We start from the raw sequence: 19,937 nt of genomic DNA on the forward strand, positions 1-19,937 counted from the left end.
TGTCCTCCCTCCTCACGCCTCTGAACTCCCAGTGTGCTCTCAAGAAGGAACTTGCATTTATATAGCACCTTTCACTAGCTCACAAAGTTCCAAAACATTTTGCAGCACGTGAAGTTTGTTTAGAAGGCGGTAATATAAGAGATGTGGCAGCCAGCTTGTGCACAGCAACATTGCAACAGTCAGTTAATATTTGTTAGTGTTATTAGGTGATTGGTTGCCGGTATTATTTCATAGAATCATAGAAACCCTACAGTACAGAAAGAGGCCATTCGGCCCATCGAGTCTGCACCGACCACAATCCCACCTAGGCCCTACCCCCATATCCCTACATATTTACCCACTAATCCCTCTAACCTACACATCCCAGGACACTAAGGGGCAATTTTAGCATGGCCAATCTACCTAACCCGCACATCTTTGGACTGTGGGAGGAAACCGGAGCACCCGGAGGAAACCCACGCAGACATGAGGAGAATGTGCAAACTCCACACAGACAGTGACCCAAGCCGGGAATCGAACCCGGGTCCCTGGAGCTGTGAAGCAGCAGTGATAACCACTGTGCTACCGTGCCGCCCCAAATTTAGCTAATCAAAAAACGTATAAAACTCAGGAAAGATTGGCTCGAATACGATCCTTCACAAACTGCCTTTCTGGATTAGCAGGCAGCAGAAAATGATTGCCAAAAAGTGAGCAATTGTACTGGATTCTATCTTTGCTCAGTCTAACACTTATTTACAGAGTTAAACAGTGCAAGTACACATCTACCAACTCAACTAAACCACAGTGTCTGTTTTTATTGTTTTGATTAGCGCTCAGCTGAAATCCTGGTTAAGGCCTGCCATTAGCAGATGTTGAAACACGAGCGGCCATTGAACTGAACACACCTGCCCTCCTGTGAATTGGAGCAGGGGCCATTGGGACCTCTGTTCCTGAGGGTCATTGGGTCTCATCTGAAAGGTGACACCTTCAAAAGTGTAGCCGCCCCCTCCCCCACCGTGATATTGCAATGGAAACGTCTTGGATTCTGTGCTAACAAGTGGGGAATTGAACCCACAGCTAATTACCTTCAAAAGTTAAAAAGTTTATTTATTAGTCACGAGTAATACTAACATTGTGAAATTTCACAAGTACTGGGCAGATGTAAAAGAAAATAAAGCTAGGGTTATATTTATAACAGAATACAAGTCACCTGGAAGTTTTAAACAGTTTTTGAAGAAAACTAAGAAGAACCACAAAACTATGACTGAAAAGGCTTGGAAGAGATGGTGCACCCAGACTTTGTCTGCCTTGAGCTACCTCCACTCCTGTGATCCCCTCATCGTCCATGGTAATCTGACTTGTGACGCCATATTCATCCAGCATAATTGTCTTATTAAAATTGGGCCTGTCGCACCTGATTAAAAAAATAAACAACCATGTGAAAACTTGAAGAAAGGAACAGAAGAACCTGTACTTTTTTGCTCCAGAAAAAGTAGAGCCACACTCCGGCACCTGTTCGGGTACACTGAGGGAGAATTTAGCGTGGCCAATGCACCCTAACCAGCAAGTCTTTTGGACTGTGGGAGGAAACCGGAGCACCTGGAGGAAACCCATGCAGACACGGGGGGAATGTGCAGATTCCGCACAGACAGTGACCCAATCCGGGAATTGAACCCGGGTCCCTGGCGCTGTGAGACTGCAGTGCTAACCACCGTGCCACCCAATTCACGTTGTTCCTAACAGTATGAAATCTCTTGACGTTGCCAGAGGATGCCACGATATATTGGTGACGAGGTGGATCAAGTGGATGGTACAACCCACCTGTGCGTATCTGATTTAATTGAGGTTTGGGATACTCACCCGAGTGCCTGTTCTGGGCAAATAGACTCGGCATGAGTTGTCAAGTTAGTGCCAGACTCTTGAGGGGCAGGTGAAGTAACGGACCCGGTGTGGCCAGCGAGTCGCGAGGTTTGGAAAGATATAAAGAAAAATTTCTTAGAATCCCTACAGCACAGAAAGAGGCCATTCGGCCCATCGAGTCTGCACCGACCACAATCCCACCCAGGCCCTACCCCCATATCCCTACATATTTTACCCACTAATCCCTCTAACTTACGCATCCCAGGACACCAAGGGCAATTTTAGCATGGCCAATCAACCTAACCCGTACATCTTTGGACTGTGGGAGGAAACCGGAGCACCCGGAGGAAACCCACGCAGACACGAGGAGAATGTGCAAACTCCACACAGACAGTGACCCAAGCTGGGAATCGAACCCAGGTCCCTGGAGCTGTGAAACAACAGTGCTAACCCACTGTGCTACCGTGCCGCCCCCAGCAACATTGCGCACAGCAAATGGAGAGATTAGCCTTCAGCAACAAGAGGAGTAAAACTTTGAGCTAAAAAAAAAGTGGGCAGGAGTTTTTGAAATAAAATGAAGATGTGCCCAGCTAGAAGAAAGCTGTGTTTCAGATTTTAAAAAGGAGAAATCTGCAAATAAGACAGATATTGGCTGCAGTTAAACAAGATTAAATAATGGAAGAAATGCCAGGATGCTGCAAGGCATGTCCCAAAAGCACGGCAAAGTGAAAAGCTGAGATTACAGGTACCCCCCTACTTCTGATTGTGAACAGAGCCTGCAGGGAACCATCCTTGCACTGAGGGACATCTGCAGGCAGTGAAGTTTGAAAATTTTCAGATGGAAAGAGGTCCTCTACCTATTTTTTTAAAAAAAAATTAAAACTTTAAAAAAATATTATGATCCTGAAAGGACAGTGCTGATCTCTGAATGAAATTAACAAAAGGAAAAAAAACAGACTCGCCAGGCAACCAGGAAAAATGAGGAAACTGTAGAAATTGAAGTAAAAGTCTTCAGACAGCGAAAATACATTAACAGTCTTAAAAAAAAAAGGGTCCAAGAAAGAGGAGCTGTAGTTCCTGCCAGAACTGCAGAAGTGTGGCGAAAGCATGCAGAGAGAGAGAGAGAGAATAACAGCAACTGTGAGCCATTAAAGACAGCTGACAGTCTTAAAGTGGTAACGCGCTTCAAGTTGTATAACATTTAACGAAACAACCACAAGCGGGGAGAAAGGACAAGGGGCAGCAAAATCAGCGAAGACCCCAGATAGAGGGCGAGACCTCAAAGGAGGAAATTGAAGACCCTCACGAAAGAGGAAATGCTGGAGCTCGGAGGAGGTAATAAGCCCTCGGGGAAGAGGCAACGCCAGACTGAATAGATCCCCTGAGAGGGAGGTTACTGAGAGAACCTGGAGAGGGGGAGAGCTGGAAGGAGGGTCATGAAAGAGCCCAAGAGGCAAAATGAAATGCTGAAAACAAGCAAAACTACGTTGCGTGCAATTTGTTTGCATGATAATGAGAAATTCATTGAAAGTTTTAACCAATTGCAAGCGGGCAGGGCGTGTGCTTTTTGTTTTCCCCTCTTTAAAAACCATAGGGTTAATTAATGCATGGGATCTTGATGTGAGCAAAAGCCCACCAACTTTGAACGCCTCAGGGCTGGAGACTTTGTTGTTTTTCATTTGCTTGCTTGTTGCAGCTCTCCCATTGGTGGTGGTTCACCCGCGGATTGTACCATAGGTTACTGTCAAATGGCTTGGAGATCAGCTGCCACTGTGGATTCATGAGTTGGGAAGTTGAAAATGATCTTTCCGGAGTTGACAGATGGCATTGATATCTTTACAATGAGAAGCCCCACCCTAGGAGCGAATGAGGATTTTGTCTATTTGACTGATCTTGGTCTATATATATATAAAAGCTTTGTAGGTCATGATCAACAGAAGGTCTTTGGATCTGCCGGGCTTTCTCTTCCCACCTTTTTATCATCCACATTTGTCTTTGGGCATCAGCCATGAGCTGTCAGAATGCTGCCTCCTTGAGTTACGACCTTGAGTTGTCCTGCCAGACAATGATGGCTGCTTGTTCTTGTCCCAGGAGGTCACACATTGAGTATCACTTTCATTGAGCCTTGTGAAGATAATGCCTAAACTAAATGGCCAGGACACAGCGAGCAACAGCTGACAAGATTTGATCCCACTGTCCTGGAAGTGAGCTGGATGTGTGAAGACTTTCCTGATTGGTTGTGAGCTGTGTTTGGAATTCCTCTTGAGGAATTCACTTTCGGACGTCGGATCAAAAACTGATGAGACACAGGTTTCTCCGCAAACCTCCTTTATTGCATCGGAGGAGAGATCGCTAGACCATGCGCATCAAGCATGGGTTTGAGAGTCTCTGTCTGGCTTACAAAACAGTTTCAGTTATACCCGACAGAGATACATCCACGTACTTCTGTTAGCCAATAAGGGCATAGCTGTACTGTTACATTTTGATTAGATTACTTTCAAGAACAAAAGGCCAATCCCTCCGAAGCTAGAACCACAATTACCTATTAGCAGTTTCTTTAACATGATCATTAGTTTTGGTGAGCCTTGTCACCCTCGCCTCAGGCCCCTTCCATAACCAGTTTATCCCTCAACTGATTCCTAGTTATGCATCCCAATTTTAACCCTTTCCTCTTCTCAATCTACCTTGTACACATTCTCACTCTTAGATTTTTATCTTTTGGACCTTGCATTGTCTTGGCTGTAGGTGCTGGTTCATTTGGAATGGCTCCTGTTCTGCCCAAGACCGCGAGAAACTACAAAGGGTCGTGAATGCAGCCCAATCCATCAAGCAAACCAACCTGCCATCCATTGATTCTGTCTACACTTCCTGCTGCCTCGGCAAAGCAGCCATCATAAGCAAGGGCCCCAAGCACCCTGGACATTCTCTCTTCCACCTTCTTCCGTCGGGAAAAGGATACAAAAGTCTGAGGTCATGTTCCAACTGACTCAAGAACAGCTTCTTCCCTGCTGCCATCAGACTTTTGAATGGACCTACCTTGCATTAAGTTGATCTTTCTTTACACCCTAGTTATAACTGTAACACTACATTCTGCACTCTTTCCTTTCCCTGTCTACGCTTTGTCTGTATAGCGCGCAAGAAACAATACTTTTCACTGTATACTAATATTTGGGAGTCATTGTTCAAGATTCTCTTTAAGGTTAACGTGCAGGTTCAGTCGGCAGTTAGGAAGGCAAATGCAATGTTAGCATTCATATCGAGAGGGCTAGAATACAAGAACAGGGATGTTCTTCTGAGGCTGTATAAGGCTCTGGTCAGACCCCATTTGGAGTATTGTGAGCAGTTTTGGGCCCTATATCTAAGGAAGGATGTGCTGGCCTTGGAAAGGGTCCAGAGGAGGTTCACAAGAATGATCCCTGGAATGAAGAGCTTGTCGTACGAGGAACGGTTGAGGACTCTGGGTCTGTACTCGTTGGAGTTTAGAAGGATGAGGGCGATCTTATTGAAACTTGCAGGATACTGCGAGGCCTGGATAGAGTGGATGTGGAGAAGATGTTTCCACTAGTAGGAAAAGCTAGAACCAGAGGGCACAACCTCAGGCTAAAGGGACGATCCTTTAAAACAGAGATGAGGAGGAATTTCTTCAGCCAGAGAGTGATGAATCTGTGGAACCCTTTGCCGCAGAAAGCTGTGGAGGCCAGGTCATTGAGTGTCTTTAAGACAGAGATAGATAGGTTCTTGATTAATAAGGGGATCAGGGGTTATTGGGAAAAGGCAGGACAATGGGGATGAGAAAAATATCAGCCATGATTGAATGGCGGAGCAGACCTGATGGGCTGAGTGGCCTGATTCTGTTCCTATGTCCTATGGTCTTATGTGACAATAATAATAAATCAAATTAGCAGGCATCAGTTTCCTGCAAGGAACAAATGATACAGACATCACTTGCTGAACAGTGTGCATTGGTGATAGAGATGGTGACTGTTTAAGGTGGTGGATGGATGCCAATCGAGCATCTACTTTGTGCTGAATGGTGTTGTGCTTCTTTGAATGTTGCTGGAGCTGAATTCATCCAGGTAACGGGAGTGAGTAGTCCACCTCACTTCTGACTTGTGCCTTTTGGATGGTGGACAGGCTCTGGGGAATCCAGAGATGAGTTACTCACTGCAGAATTCCCAGCCTCTGACCTACACTTGTAGCCGCAGTATTTGTATGGCTGGTCCAGTTCCGTTTCTGTCAAATGTTAACCGGCAGGGAGACGCGAGGGCATTGGTTTAAGTTGAGAAGGGAAAGATTTAAAGGGACCTGAGGGGTAACTTTTTCACACACGGGGTTGTGTGTATATAGAATGAGCTGCCTGAGAAGGTGGCAGAGGCAGGTACAATTACAATGTTTAAAATACATTTGGACAGATACGTGGATAGGAAAGGTTTAGAGGGATATGGGTCAAACGCAGGCAAATGGGACTAGTTCAGTTTAGGAAACCTGTTTGGCATGGACGAGTTGGGCCGAAGGGCCTGTTGCCGTGCTGTATATCTCTATGAACCCTATGTTCAGAGTGATTCAGCAATGGTAAAGCCATTGAACATCAAAGGGCGATAGTTAGATTCTCTTTTGTTGGAGGTAGGCATCACCTGGCACTTATCAGCCCAAGTCTGAGTGTTGTCCAGGTCTTGCTGCGTATGGTCACATTTCTGTATCTGACCAGTTGCGAATAGAATTGAACAATGTGCAACATGAGTGAGAGTCCCTACTTTTGACCTTGCGATGGAGGGAAGGTCATTGATGAAGTCTCTTATAGTCAGCTCCTAAGTCCTTGCCAGGATACAGTTGCTGGAATTCGATTTTTATCCAAGTGACCATTTTTCACCCAGTACAGTGACAAAGGTGGTCTGAGCCATACATCATTGTATTTTTGTCCAGCGCTCACATGGACTTCCATCAGCAGATGCAGGATGAAGATCAGCAGTGGTAACCCAAATGCCCTCCTGAGACTAGCCAGCTTGGATTGCAACGGGATCTTGATCAATTGGGCCAGTGGGCTGATGAATGGCAGATGGAGTTTAATTTAGATAAATGCGAGGTGATGCATTTTGGTAAATTGAACCAGGGCAGGACTTACTCAGTTAATGGTAGGGCGTTGGGTTATAGAACAAAGAGATATATGAGTGCAGGTTCATAGCTCCTTGAAAATGGTGTCACAGGTGGACAGAGTGGTGAAAAAGGCATTCGGCATGCTTGGTTTCATTGGTCAGAACATTGAATACAGGAGTTGGGATGTCTTGTTGAAGTTGTACAAGACATTGGTAAGGCCACATTGGAATACTGTGTGCAGTTCTGGTCACCCTATGATAGAAAGGATATTATTAAACTAGAAACAGTGTGGAAAAGATTTATTAGGATGCCACCAGGACTTGATGGATTGAGTTATAAGGAGAGGCTGGATAGACTGGGACTTTTTTCTCTGGAGTGTAGAAGGCTGAGGGGTGATCTTACAGAGATCCATAAAGAAGTGAGGGGCATAGATTAGCTAGATAGTCAATATCTTTTCCCAAAGATAGGGGAGTCTAAAACTAGAGGGCATAGGTTTAAGGGGAGAGATACAAACGTGTCCAGAGGGGCAGTTTTTTCACACAGAGGGTGGTGTGTCTGGAACAAACTGTCAGAGGTAGTAGTAGAGGTGGGTACAATTTTGTTTTTTAAAAAAAGTGTTTAGACAGTTACATGGGTATAGAGGAATATGGGCCAAATGCGGGCAATTGGGATTAGCTTAGGGATTTAAACAAAAAGGGCGGCATGGACAGGTTGGGCCAAAGGGCCTGTTTCCATGCTGTAAACCTCTATGACTCTACAACATGTACTCATCTTTTCAGCTGCGCTACTCACTTCGAGCTGTTTAGAGAACCATGATTTCTCCTTCCGTAGTCCACTTGATGAATACGCAAACAGTTCCACTATTGTTTGTCTCTCGCCAGCCATGTACACTGCCAGAATTTTCCCAGGGCAGAGATTCCTTAATCAGTATGCCAGCTTTTGGTTGACTGGTGGCAATCTCAACTGTGTCCAAAGGTCGTCAGAGTCATGGGTCTAGTTCTCGTAGCCCAATTTCAAAGGCACAGTAGCACAGTGATGAGCATTGTTGCCTCAGAGTGCCAGGGACCTGGGTTCGATTCCAGCCTTGGGTGACTGTGTGGAGTTTGCGCATTCCCCCGGTGTCTGTGTGGATTTCCCCCGGGTGCTCCAGTTTCCTCCCACAGTCCGAAGATGTGCAGGTTAGGTGGATGGACCAGGCTAAATTGCCCCTCAGTGTCCCAAGATGTGTAAATAGATGGATTAGCCATAGGGAATGTGTGGGGTTATGGGGATAGAGTGGGGGAGAGGGTCTGGGTTAAATATCCTGTCAGAGAGTCGGTGCAGACTTGACAGGCTGAACAGCCTCCTTTGCACTGTTGGGTTTCTATGATTCTATGAATTGTAAAAAAAACCATATAGGAGTTTTGTGGTGGGGGAATGATTTTCAAACATCAGACCCAATCTGTAAGGTTATAGTCGACAAAAAGGGGAACAATTCAGGTCCTTTTTTTTTTAACTCCTTGAAAACAGAAGGCTGGGTGGGGATCTAATAGAGGGCTTCAAAATTGAGAAGTTTTGATATGGGAGACAGAGGAGGGGCGGGGGCGATTCTCCCATCGCAACCCGCAAATCTTCTGGCGGGTCCGGTCGGGAGATGTGCGTGCTGGCCGTTTCGCGGGACTCACTGCGACTGTTCTCTGACTCTGGGTGATGCACATGTGTCAGGAATGCGTGCGGGTCACCCAGAGCCAGAGAACAGTCGCAGTTGGGACCGCGCTGGAAACTGTGGGAAGAGGGGTCAGTGATTTAAATATTTTTAAAAAATGTATTTTAAATCTATTTTAAATGTGATTATCGGGCCTGGCAGGGAACTTGCCGGATCCGATAGCATCTCCCACCCTGCCATGAGTATTTCACTCCAGCGGGGTTTAAGAGTAGAACATAGAACATTACAGCGCAGTACAGGCCCTTCGGCCCTCGATGTTGTGCCGACCAATCTAAAGCCCCTCTAATCTACACTATTCCAATATCATCCATATGTTTATCCAATAACCATTTGAATGCTCTTAATGTTGACAAGTCCACTACTGCTGCAGGCAGGGCATTCCACGCCCTTACTACTCTCTGAGTAAAGAACGCCCTTACTACTCTCTGAGTAAAGAAGTTTTTAATGATATTCACGATTGTGACCTCGGCAGTGCACAGCGTGGGGAGATTCAGGTCTGAAGTGGCACTGAAAAGACAGTTGTGATTTTAGACCAGTTTTCTCGCCAATTCAGCACTTTTGGGAGAATTGCCCCCAGAGTGTGTGTTACCATGCAAATTCCCAATTCGCTCACAATTATCCTTTGAGGGAAGGAAACTTGCTGCCCTTACCCAGTCTGGCCGAGATTTGACTCCAAACCTGCTTCAACTGTTAGCTGCTCTTTGAAATAGGTTCGCAATCCAATCCATTGTATCAAAACTGCTTCAAGCCACACCGGCCGCAGTGCTTTATGAAGCTGGCCCCACCACCATGCCTGGGATGGATAGCAAATGCTGGCAGTGCCGCTGATGGCCACATCAAAAGAATAAATTCAAATGAATCTCTTGCATTGACAGAGTGAACTTCTTAATTTTAGTAGAATGAGATGAGGCAGTTAATCTTGACCCGTAGAAGTCGGGGCAGTCTTGAGTTAGAACAGGGGTTTCCCAAACTGTAGATCATGACATCAAGTGGGGCCATGAAAAGAAATTGGGTTGGCAAGCTCCGAGGCAGCAAAGCTGCCATGCAGCGTGGCAGGAACATTAACAATTGTGAGGTCCCTTTAAATCCTGGTGGTTCTTTAAAATGGTGGACATGACCTCACTGACCATTTTGTTAGGCTTGATTCCTGGTCCAAAAAGCCATTGGAAAAAGTGGATGCTTTTTAAGTTGAGACCCCTGCAGCTTAAACAGTCCCCCCCGCTCTCTCGGCTCCCTACTCCACCCTCCAATCGCTTGGCTCTCTCACCGGGAGTCACGGCAATTTTCAAGCCTCCAGACAGGGCCACGATGAAGAAAGCGCTTGGAAAGCACTCGAGTTAGAGGCTCCGGCTCTGTTTGTTGGTGTTGGCTTGTGTTGTAAATTCAGCCGACATGGAGGTAGAGAGAATAGCATGCTGCACTGTGGTTAGTGTATTGTGTTACGTGCAATACTGACAATTACTCAGCGGTCTAAATATTGTCAGGAGATTAATGACAGCTGTGACTCCTGACTATTTGTAAGAGAGCCATCTCTCGCACTACTGCCCTTTTGTAGGGAGGCGCTTGAATCTTCTCCACCAATTCTTGGATTGTGAGATCTAATCGCAGAGATTGACATGGAGAACTGTAAAGAGGAGGACCAGATTAACACTGGATCCAGTTTTAATGGGTTAGGATCTTTACCTAATACACCCAGTGCTCGTTGACCCACACAAGCTCCCGTTCTCAAACATTTTGATTCTAAAGTTCTCATCCTAGTGTTCAGGTCCTTTGTGTGACTTCGTGCCAGCCTATTTTTCTCTTCCTTCAGCTCCAAGAACTGACTTGCAATCCATCAATTCTGGCTTTTGCACATTCCACATTTCCTTTGCCTCAGTGTTGGTGTCTGTGTCTCAGCTGGGTAACTCTGGAATTCCTTCCCTAAATCTCTCCACTGTGCTGTCCTTCTCCCTTTGAGACACTTGCTATTTAAAACCTATCGCTGTTGGACAGTTTTGTGGTTACCTATCCAGATATCTCCTTCTCTGGCTTGGTGTCGTTTTCTTTCTTTTATTATGTGCCTGTGAAGCACCTTTGGATACTTTGGACATTTAAGGTGCTATATAAATGCAAGTTGTTAGTATTTTGGTACAGAGCCTCCATCAGAATTGTGTTTACAGCCAATATCTAAACCTGTCTTTTCCTATCACTCATCAATGGAACAACTTTATTGTCACAGCATCTTTGCTTTTTTCAGGTTTCTATTATTGTAATATGTTTCAGTATGCTTTATTTGTAGATTTGTTCTTAATTCTGATCATTTTAGTATCTCTATTCATGGGAGTAATTGGTCTTTTCCCTTTATTTCTCTTTGTTTTTTAAAAAGTCAACCAGCTATGCACCGTTTAGTCTGTTCCCATCACCAGTACCGAAAAAGCTGTTTACGCAGGCCCACGAGGTCCAGCAAGACTTTAACATGCTGGTTGACAGAATAAGCCAAGACTCTGAATTTTTAACCAAAGCACTAGCAAGGTAAGGCAATTGTACAAAGAACATAGTTGTGCTGATTAACTTTTACAGTTTTCTCTTTCAGTTTTAAGCTGCTGTTTGTTTAAGCTACTCTTTTTTTTAAAGTCCTGCTTTACACTGATATAAAAGGGCCAGTATACACACTTGGCATTCTCTGTTTTGTGCTGGGGTCAATATTGCATTGTGATCCAATTGAGCCATTTCCTTTCCTCGCCTCCCTCCCTCCCTCTCACCCCTTCCCTCCCCAAACCCCCTGCCCACTGCCCCTCACCTTCTCGCCGCCTGCTGCCTCCCTCCCTCTCAGTGCTTAACCTTCTGCCTCCCTCCCTCTCAGTGCTTAACCTTCTGCCCTCCATCTTCCTCTTCCCCTTCACTGCCTCCTTCCTGCTCACTTGTTGCAAAGATTCGGGAGAGGGGCGGCACGGTAGCACAGTGGTTAGCACTGCTGCTTCACAGCTCCAGGGACCTGGGTTCGATTCACGGCTTGGGTCACTGTCTGTGTGGAGTTTGCACATTCTCCTCGTGTCTGCGTGGGTTTCCTCCCACAGTCCAAAGATGTGCGGGATAGGTTGATTGGCTATGCTAAAAATTGCCCTTAGTGTCCTGAGATGCGTAGGTTAGAGGATTAGTGAGTAAATGTGTAGGGATATGGGGGTAGGGCCTGGGTGGGATTGTGGTCAGTGCAGACTCGATGGGCCGAATGGCCTCTTTCTGTACTGTAGGGTTTCTATGATTTCTTAGTAGAGTCAGCATATTTTATATTTCAAAATTTATTTTAAGTTTCTTACGAATTTTGGAATACACAGAGTTTCAACTGGGGAGTATAATGTTTTGCTGTTTTTTTTTCAAACTACAGCTTTTACATTGGTTGTAATGGGAGAATCTTACATTCACTTAAGATTGTTTTATTTCAGGCTGCACTTTTCAGAAATGCAAGTATAAAGTTAACTGACGAATCACTGCACATGAAAGTACGAATTCGTTCTGTATGCAACATTTTTTGTTTTGTTTTGTATCACACCCTTCTCTCCTGAGAACAATTTTTTAGGACTTTTAAGTATCACATTCTTTCTGTTTGCAAAGACAAAACGATTGTGAAAATGTTGAGTGATTTCCAGCTAGAAATGCTGAGCATCTTACAAACTGCAAAATTTATGGACCAAACAATTGCAACGTAGCAGCGATAGATTGTCCTTGGATGAAGTGTATCTTTAATAGCTCACTTACCAGCCATTGTCACTGCTTTATTTCCCAAGTGGATCCGCTAATGGAGAGTTCTAAGACTAAATAATTTATTCCAATGCGAATTATGGAGAAAAATTATCCAAATTAATCCTGTATTCCTGTAGGAAAGGTGACTTTATCTATGGATTTTGGTATATTGAATGGTATTGATAGAGTAGATAAAAACGTTTCCTGTTGGTGGGAGAGTCTACAACAACCTTAAATCCAGGCCATTCAGCCAAGAAGTTAGGAAATACCACTTCACACAAGCAAAGCAGAAGTGTGAAACACTCTGCCATAAAAAGCAGAAGATACTATTACCATTATTAAAGATGAGATTGCAGAGTACTTGGAAGTGCATGATAAAGTAGGACTGAATTAGCATGGCTTTGTCACGGGGAGGTCATGTCTGACAAATCTGTTCTTTGAGGAGGTAACAAGGAAGTTAGATAAAGGAGAACCAGTGGACGAGATTTATTTAGATTTCCAGAAGGCCTTTGACAAAGTGCTGCATAGGAGACTATTAAATAAGTTAAGAGCTCATGGTGTTAAGTGTAAGATCCTGGCATGGATGGAGGATTGGCTGACTGGCAGAAGGCAGAGAGTGGGGACAAAGCGGTCTTTTTCAGGATGGCAGCCGGTGACTAGTGCTGTGCCTCAGGGGTCAGTGCTGGGACCACAACTTTTCACAATATACATTAATGATTCGGAGGACGGAACTGAAGGCACTGTTGCTAAGTTTGCAGATGATACAATGATATGTAGAGGGACAGGTAGTATTGAGGAAGCGGGGGGTGCTGCAGAAGGAAGCTGCAAAGGTTAGGAGAGTGGGCAAAGAAGTGGCAGATGGAATACAATGTGGAAAAGTGTGAGGTTATGTACTTTGGAAGGAGGAAAGGAGGTACAGGCTATTTTTAAAATGGGGAAAAAGCTTAGGAAATCAGAAACACAAAGGGACTTGGGAGTAATTGTTCAAGATTCTTTTAAGGTTAACGTGCAGGTTCAATCGGCAGTTAGGAAGGCAAATGCAATGTTGGCATTCATGTAGAGAGGGCTAGAATACAAGAGCAGGGGTCTACTTCTGAGGCTGTATAAGGCTCTGGTCATTTGGAGTATTGTGAGCAGTTTTGGGCCCCATTATCTAAGGAAGGATGTGCTGGCCTTGGAAAGTGTCCAGAGGAGGTTCACAAGAATGATCCCTGGAATGAAGAGCTTGTCGTATCAGGAACGGTTGAGGACTCTGGGTCTGTACTCGGAGTTTAGAAGGATGAGGAGGGATCTTATTGAAACTTACAGGATACTGTGAGGCCTGGATAGAGTGTACATGGAGAGGATGTTTCCACTAGTAGGAAAAACTAGAACCAGAGGGCACAACCTCAGGCTAAGGGGACGATCCTTTAAAACAGAGATGAGGAGGAATTTCTTCAGTCTGAAAGTGGTGAATCTGTGGAACTCTTTGCCACAGAAGGCTGTGGAGGCCAGGTCATTGAGTGTCTTTAAGACAGATAGATAGGTTCTTGATTAATAAGGGGATTGGGGTTATTGGAAAAAGGCAGGAGAATGGGGATGAGAAAAATATCAGCCATGCTTGAATGGCAGAGCAGACTCAATGGGCCAAGTGGCCTAATTCTGCTCCTGTGCCTTATGGTCTTATACTAACTCAATTAATAATTTAACATCCGTGAATGACAAGTTTCTGCTAGCCAAGGGACAAAGGAATATGAAGACAAGGTAGGTTGATGGAAATAGGGTGCAAGGAAGTAGACCAGGCTCCAGAGGCTGAATGGTCCAACCTTTGTTCCTTATTAAACTCTGAATTACCCCAGGCAGATTTACTTAGTGCCTTTAAAGAGACAGGTCAGCTTTTAAGTAAAACTCATGTTAGCAGTAGAATAATATGTCTAAATAGATGGTATATTTGTATCATTCTAAGATAAGTGAACAACACCACAGGAAATCTGAAATAATGGCCAAAAAAGTTCTGGATAGATTCAGCCGGTCTGGCAGCATCTGTGGAGAGAGAAACAGAGTAGAACTGAAGGAAATCTGTTATTCTTGTTAGAAATGTACATGTTAAAAATATATTTAAATTTCTGCAAATTCTTCCAGTGTTTTGTAATAATAAATTATGTCAGTGTGACTAAATTTGCCAACTGTGGGTCTACCCGCAAGCAGAGACCATGGTAACACATCTCCAAAACACACATTGTGGCTTGACCTACCCTGATGATTGAGTTGCTGAAGCAACATGTCTACTTTGAATCTTTAGTTAAAGTTAAATCTTGGCTTCTGTAGTAGGTGAGGTGCGATGGTTTGTCTCAACACCACTGAGGGAGGGAGGGAAGGACGGATGGGGAAGACACCCACTCTCCATTGTTATCCTGTGATCTGTGCTGTGATAGTCATTCACATTTGCGCATCTCATTTCAGGAATAAGTGCCCTCATGCAATGTGCTTCATAAAACTATATCCTCTAGCTTGCCGTGGGCACCATTTAAGGAGGTTTGCTAGAATAGTAAGCGACCCTTGCATTCATTGTGGTGCTTCTCATGTCCTCTGCTCATCCCAAGTGTTTTTCAGCAGTGTAGTCACTGCTGTAATGTTGGAAATACAGTGTTAAAGAAAATTTTAATGAACATCCTACATCGTGGCAAATCCACACAATATTACTTCATTTTGCACTTACAGTAGCCATTGGGAGTGATCAGGAGGATCTACTCAAAATTGTTCTTTCACAGCCGTCTTTTATACAAATCCAATTATATGAATATATTCAATTCTGTACAGGTCTAATCACAGTGGATTTTCTTCCTGGTTTACCCAATAGGTTCTTACAATGTTCCACTCATAATTAAATCACTTTATGTGGTTTTAGCTCTCTTCCTAGAGCATTCCACTCTTTGTATGCCTTCATTTTGTTTTTATTCGAGAAATGCTATCCTCTCTAACCCCTGTCAAGTCATGCTAAGTAAGAAGTCTCACAACACCAGGTTAAAGTCCAACAGGTTTATTTGGTAGCACAAGCCACAAGCTTTCGGAGCACTGCTCCTTCATCAGGTGAGTGGGAGTTGTGTTCACAAACGGAGCGTATAAAGACACAAACTCAATTTACAAGATAATGGTTGGAATGCGAGTCTTCACAGGTAATCAAGTCTTAAAGGTACAGACAATGTGAGTGGAGAGAGGGTTAAGCACAGGTTAAAGAGGTGTGTATTGTCTCCATGCTAACCCATATTTTCTGAGCATCCAATTTGCTCACATCAATAGCTTTGGGATAATGGTAATAATGACCTGATGATCAGTTTTTATTTGATACTGAGTGAGGGATAAATATTGGACAGGGATAATTCCCCTGCCCATCAAAATAGTCATGATGTGGAGATGCATCAAAATAGTGCCATGGTACCTTTCAATTTCACCAGAGAGAGCAGATGGGGCCTCGGTTTTTCAGCACCTCCAACAACGCGGCACTCATTCAGTATTTCATTGTGCTCGTGTCCAGGGAAGCGGTAATCTTCTAAGTCATTAGCACAAGTGCCATCAACGGAGCCACAGCTGGCACCTATATGAATTTGTTTGAATCAGGCTCCTCAGTTAACGTATGAAGATATATTTTAGAGATTTGTGTTGGTGCAGCCTCACCTTTGGCAGGGTATTAATGTGGCCATGTTCCAAATGTGCAATGAGGATCCTTAAGGCTTTCATAGAAACCCTACAGTACAGGAGGAGGCCATTTGGCCCATCGAGTCTGTACGGACCACAATCCCACCCAAGCCCTATTCCCATAACCCCTCACATTTACTCCTAATCCCCCTGTCATTAGGGTCAATTTAGCATGGCCAATCAACCTAACCCGCACATCTTTGGACTACGGGAGGAAACTGGAGCAGACACAGGGAGAATGAGCAAACTCCACACAGACAGTGACCCGAGGCCAGAATTGAACCTGGGTCCCTGGCGCTGTGAGGCAGCAGTGCTAACCCACTGTGCCACCCCTTTGCTGCCATCTTGTGAAGTAATTCTTCTTCTGTCTCACTTTCAGCACTGTAGAAGCGGATGAATTCACTGCTGGTCTCTTCCGCATCTACAAGCAGGTGCTCGAAGAAGGTATTACCCAGGTAGTGATCTTGTTTCATCCTAATTGGGGCAGGCGGGGAAATTGAACCTTTTCACAAGTAAGTGATTGCTCTGTTTCCCTCAGGATTATTGATTTTAAACAGCGGTGCAATGGCAACTGTCTGAATGTAAAAGTCCTCTTGAACTGTGGGAAACTTTTAGCGATGTAGTTTATAGAATTTGACCTTTTACACTTGCGTCATGTGTGGAGAGGATTGTTAGCTGTGTCACCCCACTATCACTGGCAGTACGGGGAACAATTTGAATGAGGAGTTAAGTGATTGGGCAAAATATGTACTGGTGCACTGTGAAAGTCTATTGGTTCCAAATGTGATGTTTTGAGACTATTAAATATATCTTGAACATGTTGTGTTCTTTTGTTGATGGAATTTCTTTTCCCTGCGCCTTCATTTATCATCCACATCTGAGCATAAGGAACATTTCAACCTCAACTACAATGTCCTGTCATCCTCTTTGCTCCTCAACCTTACATTGAGCAGTTAATTTGAATAGTGTGTGACTGGATCAGTGATCTTGTCAATTTTGTACTGCTGCTTTATACACAGGTCTAGGAAGGGATGGGAAGAGGCCATTCAGCCCCTCGAGCCTATTCCACTGCCATTCAATTGCATTAGGGCTGATCTTTGTTAATGGCATCCATAGAAGCCCTACAGTGCAGAAGGAGGCCATTCAGCCCATCGAGTCTGCACTGACAACAATCCCCACTCAGGCCCTATCCCCGTCAACCCACATATTCATCCCGCTAACCTACGCGTCCCGGGATACTAAGGGGCAATTTAGCATGGCCAGTGCATCTAACCTGCACATCTTTGAAGTGTGGGAGGAAACCGGAGCATCCGGAGGAAACCCACGCAGACACGGGGAGAACGTACAGACATCGCAGGGACAGTAACCCAAGCCGGGAATCGAACCCAGGTCCCTGGAGCTACGAGGCAGCAGTGCTAACCACTGTGCCACCGTGCCGCCCCGGTTCATGGTTGCTATGGTTCCGGAACCCTCGCCTGACAATTCTGGAATGAGAGATTTGTTTCAATTGCACACCACCCAGCCCCTCCCTCAACAACTTTTGCACAGAATGAATTCCACTGCCAGTTTGAGTAACTTCTGCGGGAAGAGAGTGGGTAAGATGGGTGAGCCACATGGAACAAAAAATGTAGATCTTCAAGCCTTTAAAGGATTGGACGTTACTTAAAATCTATGCATATGTGAATTTAAAGAAAGGGAAGTGTTTTGAGTTAAAAGTGTGTACCACCTCTTGCTTTTGTTCCTTAAATCAGCTAAGATATTTTTTTTCTCCCCCTTTCCTACTTCAGCCTATTACTCTAGGTATAAACAGATCAGACTACATGTTTGACAAAGGCCTGGATCACAACACTTCCTTGAAACAAATAGAAATTAATACCATTGCTGCTAGTTACGCAGGGCTGGCGGAGCGAGTCCCAGATGTACACCGGTAAGAGCACAATGAGCGATATTGACAACTTAGTGGAAACTGACCGTTCCTTTGTGTCGACGCACATAGTTGCCTGTGGTCTGTAGTGGGAGAACCTCCATGGAGTGTCTATACCACCATGGACCAAAGGGGCTGAATGGACTGGTTCTGTGTTGCACAAATTCTGCAATCCCATTTTTGTGTGTAGATGTGCGTACGATATATAGCATTGTGGTTTACTCTTCACTGTAACACCAGAAATAGAAGCAGGTGTGGGCCATTTGGCCCTTCAAGCCTGCCCCACCATTCAACACGATCTATGCCGGCCTCAACTCCTTTTCTGTACCATTTCCCTTAGCTCTCCATTCCTCGATCTATCAAGTATTTATCCACCTCCACTTTTTAAATGCTTATGATCCAACCTCCACTGCCCTTTTGGGGTAGAGAGTTCCAGAGATTCACCACCGCCTGTGAGAAGAAATTTCTGCGCACTTTACTTTTATCAATTTTTAATGACCAAACCTTTATCATAGAAATGTAGAATCCCTACAATGCAGGAAGAGGTCATTTGACCCATCGAGCCTGCACTGACTACAATCCCACCCAGGTCCTATCCCCGTAACCCCACATATTTACCCTACTAATCTCCCTGATACTACGGGGCAATTTAGCATGGTCAATCAACCTAGCCAGTACATCTTTGGACCGTGGGAGGAAACCGGAGCACCCGGAGGAAACCCATACGGGGAGAATGTGTGCAAACTCCACACAGTCACCCGAGGCCAGAATTGAACCCAGCTCTCTGGCGCTGAGAGGCAGCAGTGCTAATCGCTGTGAAAGCTAATAGAATGTTCAAGCATGTGGTTGTTCTCCTTGTTCGAGACTCTTCGTAACATCGACATTCCACTGGGATCAGTTGTGCCAACTACATCCCCAGAGACCTAAAAGGAAGAGACTGGGTTTAATATAATTGAATGTCGGCAGCTAAACAGAAGATTAGGCTGGAGGAATCAGACTGCCGAGACCATTCAGTCCATCGTACCTCTGCTAGCTCTTTGAAAGAGCAAGCCAATTAGTTCCACTTCCATGTCCTTCCCCCTTCATTCTGAAAATTATTCCCTTTCAAATATTTATCTAATTCCCCAATTGAAATTATTATTGAATCTGCTCCCACTGTCCTTTCAGACAGTTTATTCCAATCTGGCTGCATTAAAATAATTGTCTCGCCCCTCTTCTCATTTCTTTGCCAATTATCTTGAATCTGTCACCTCCTGCCAGTGGGATCAGTTTCTCATCATTGATTCTTGTTAAAACTCCTAATTTTTGATCATCTCTATAAATCTCCCCATTAACCTTCTCTGTTCTTGTGAATAATCCAAGCTTCTCCATTCTCTCCACATAACTGAAGTTGGTCTTCCCTGGCACCATTATGGGAACCCTCCTCTGCACCTCCTTCTAGAGCTTAAGGACATCCGTCCTTGAGTATGGTTTGAGTTGGCCACAATACCCTAGCTTAAGGCTAATTGTTGATGTGTAACCTCTTTGGTTTCATACTCAAGCCACTGTTAATAAAGTGTTTTTTCTCATCTTGACAACCTTATCAACTTGTCCTTCAAGGATTCGTGTGCAGGAAGTCCTCGGTCTTGCACATGCTTTAAAATTATACCATTTAATGGTGCCTAGTTTTTAAACAAGTTGACAACGTTTATGGTGTCTCTTTTCTGACGTTTCATGCAGGCACGTCCTTAACATCTGGGGAAAATCTGATGAAGCAGCTAAGATCTTGACTAACAATGCCGTAAAAGGCATTGCTGAAGGAATTGCAAAAGCCTGGCAACTGTATGGGTCATCAGAGTAAGTAATGTTTGAACTCGAGGTCAGACTGGTAAAAGTATCGTGGGGTGGGTGGAGGAGAAAGACACTTGAATCTAGAAGCAGTAAATTTGGTCAACAGTTGGCTGGCAAGTTTTGTGCTGGGTACCTGTGTCTTTCAAATGT

The 19,937-nt window shown here is 44.6% G+C and overlaps 1 protein-coding gene across 1 annotated transcript in view; it reads left to right on the top strand.

Annotated features, from left to right (window-relative positions):
* Positions 1 to 19,937, top strand: part of gss (glutathione synthetase) — a 56,589-nt gene that overhangs the window by 10,393 nt on the left and 26,259 nt on the right. The window contains exons 3-6 of the mRNA XM_078236853.1: positions 11,004 to 11,149; positions 16,413 to 16,488; positions 17,821 to 17,960; positions 19,677 to 19,793. Coding sequence (XP_078092979.1) covers positions 11,004 to 11,149; positions 16,413 to 16,488; positions 17,821 to 17,960; positions 19,677 to 19,793 — 479 coding nt within the window. The remainder of the gene's footprint in view (positions 1 to 11,003; positions 11,150 to 16,412; positions 16,489 to 17,820; positions 17,961 to 19,676; positions 19,794 to 19,937) is intronic.

The sequence above is a fragment of the Mustelus asterias genome, chromosome 20 (genome assembly GCF_964213995.1).
Source record: "Mustelus asterias chromosome 20, sMusAst1.hap1.1, whole genome shotgun sequence".
Classification (NCBI taxonomy): domain Eukaryota; kingdom Metazoa; phylum Chordata; class Chondrichthyes; order Carcharhiniformes; family Triakidae; genus Mustelus; species Mustelus asterias.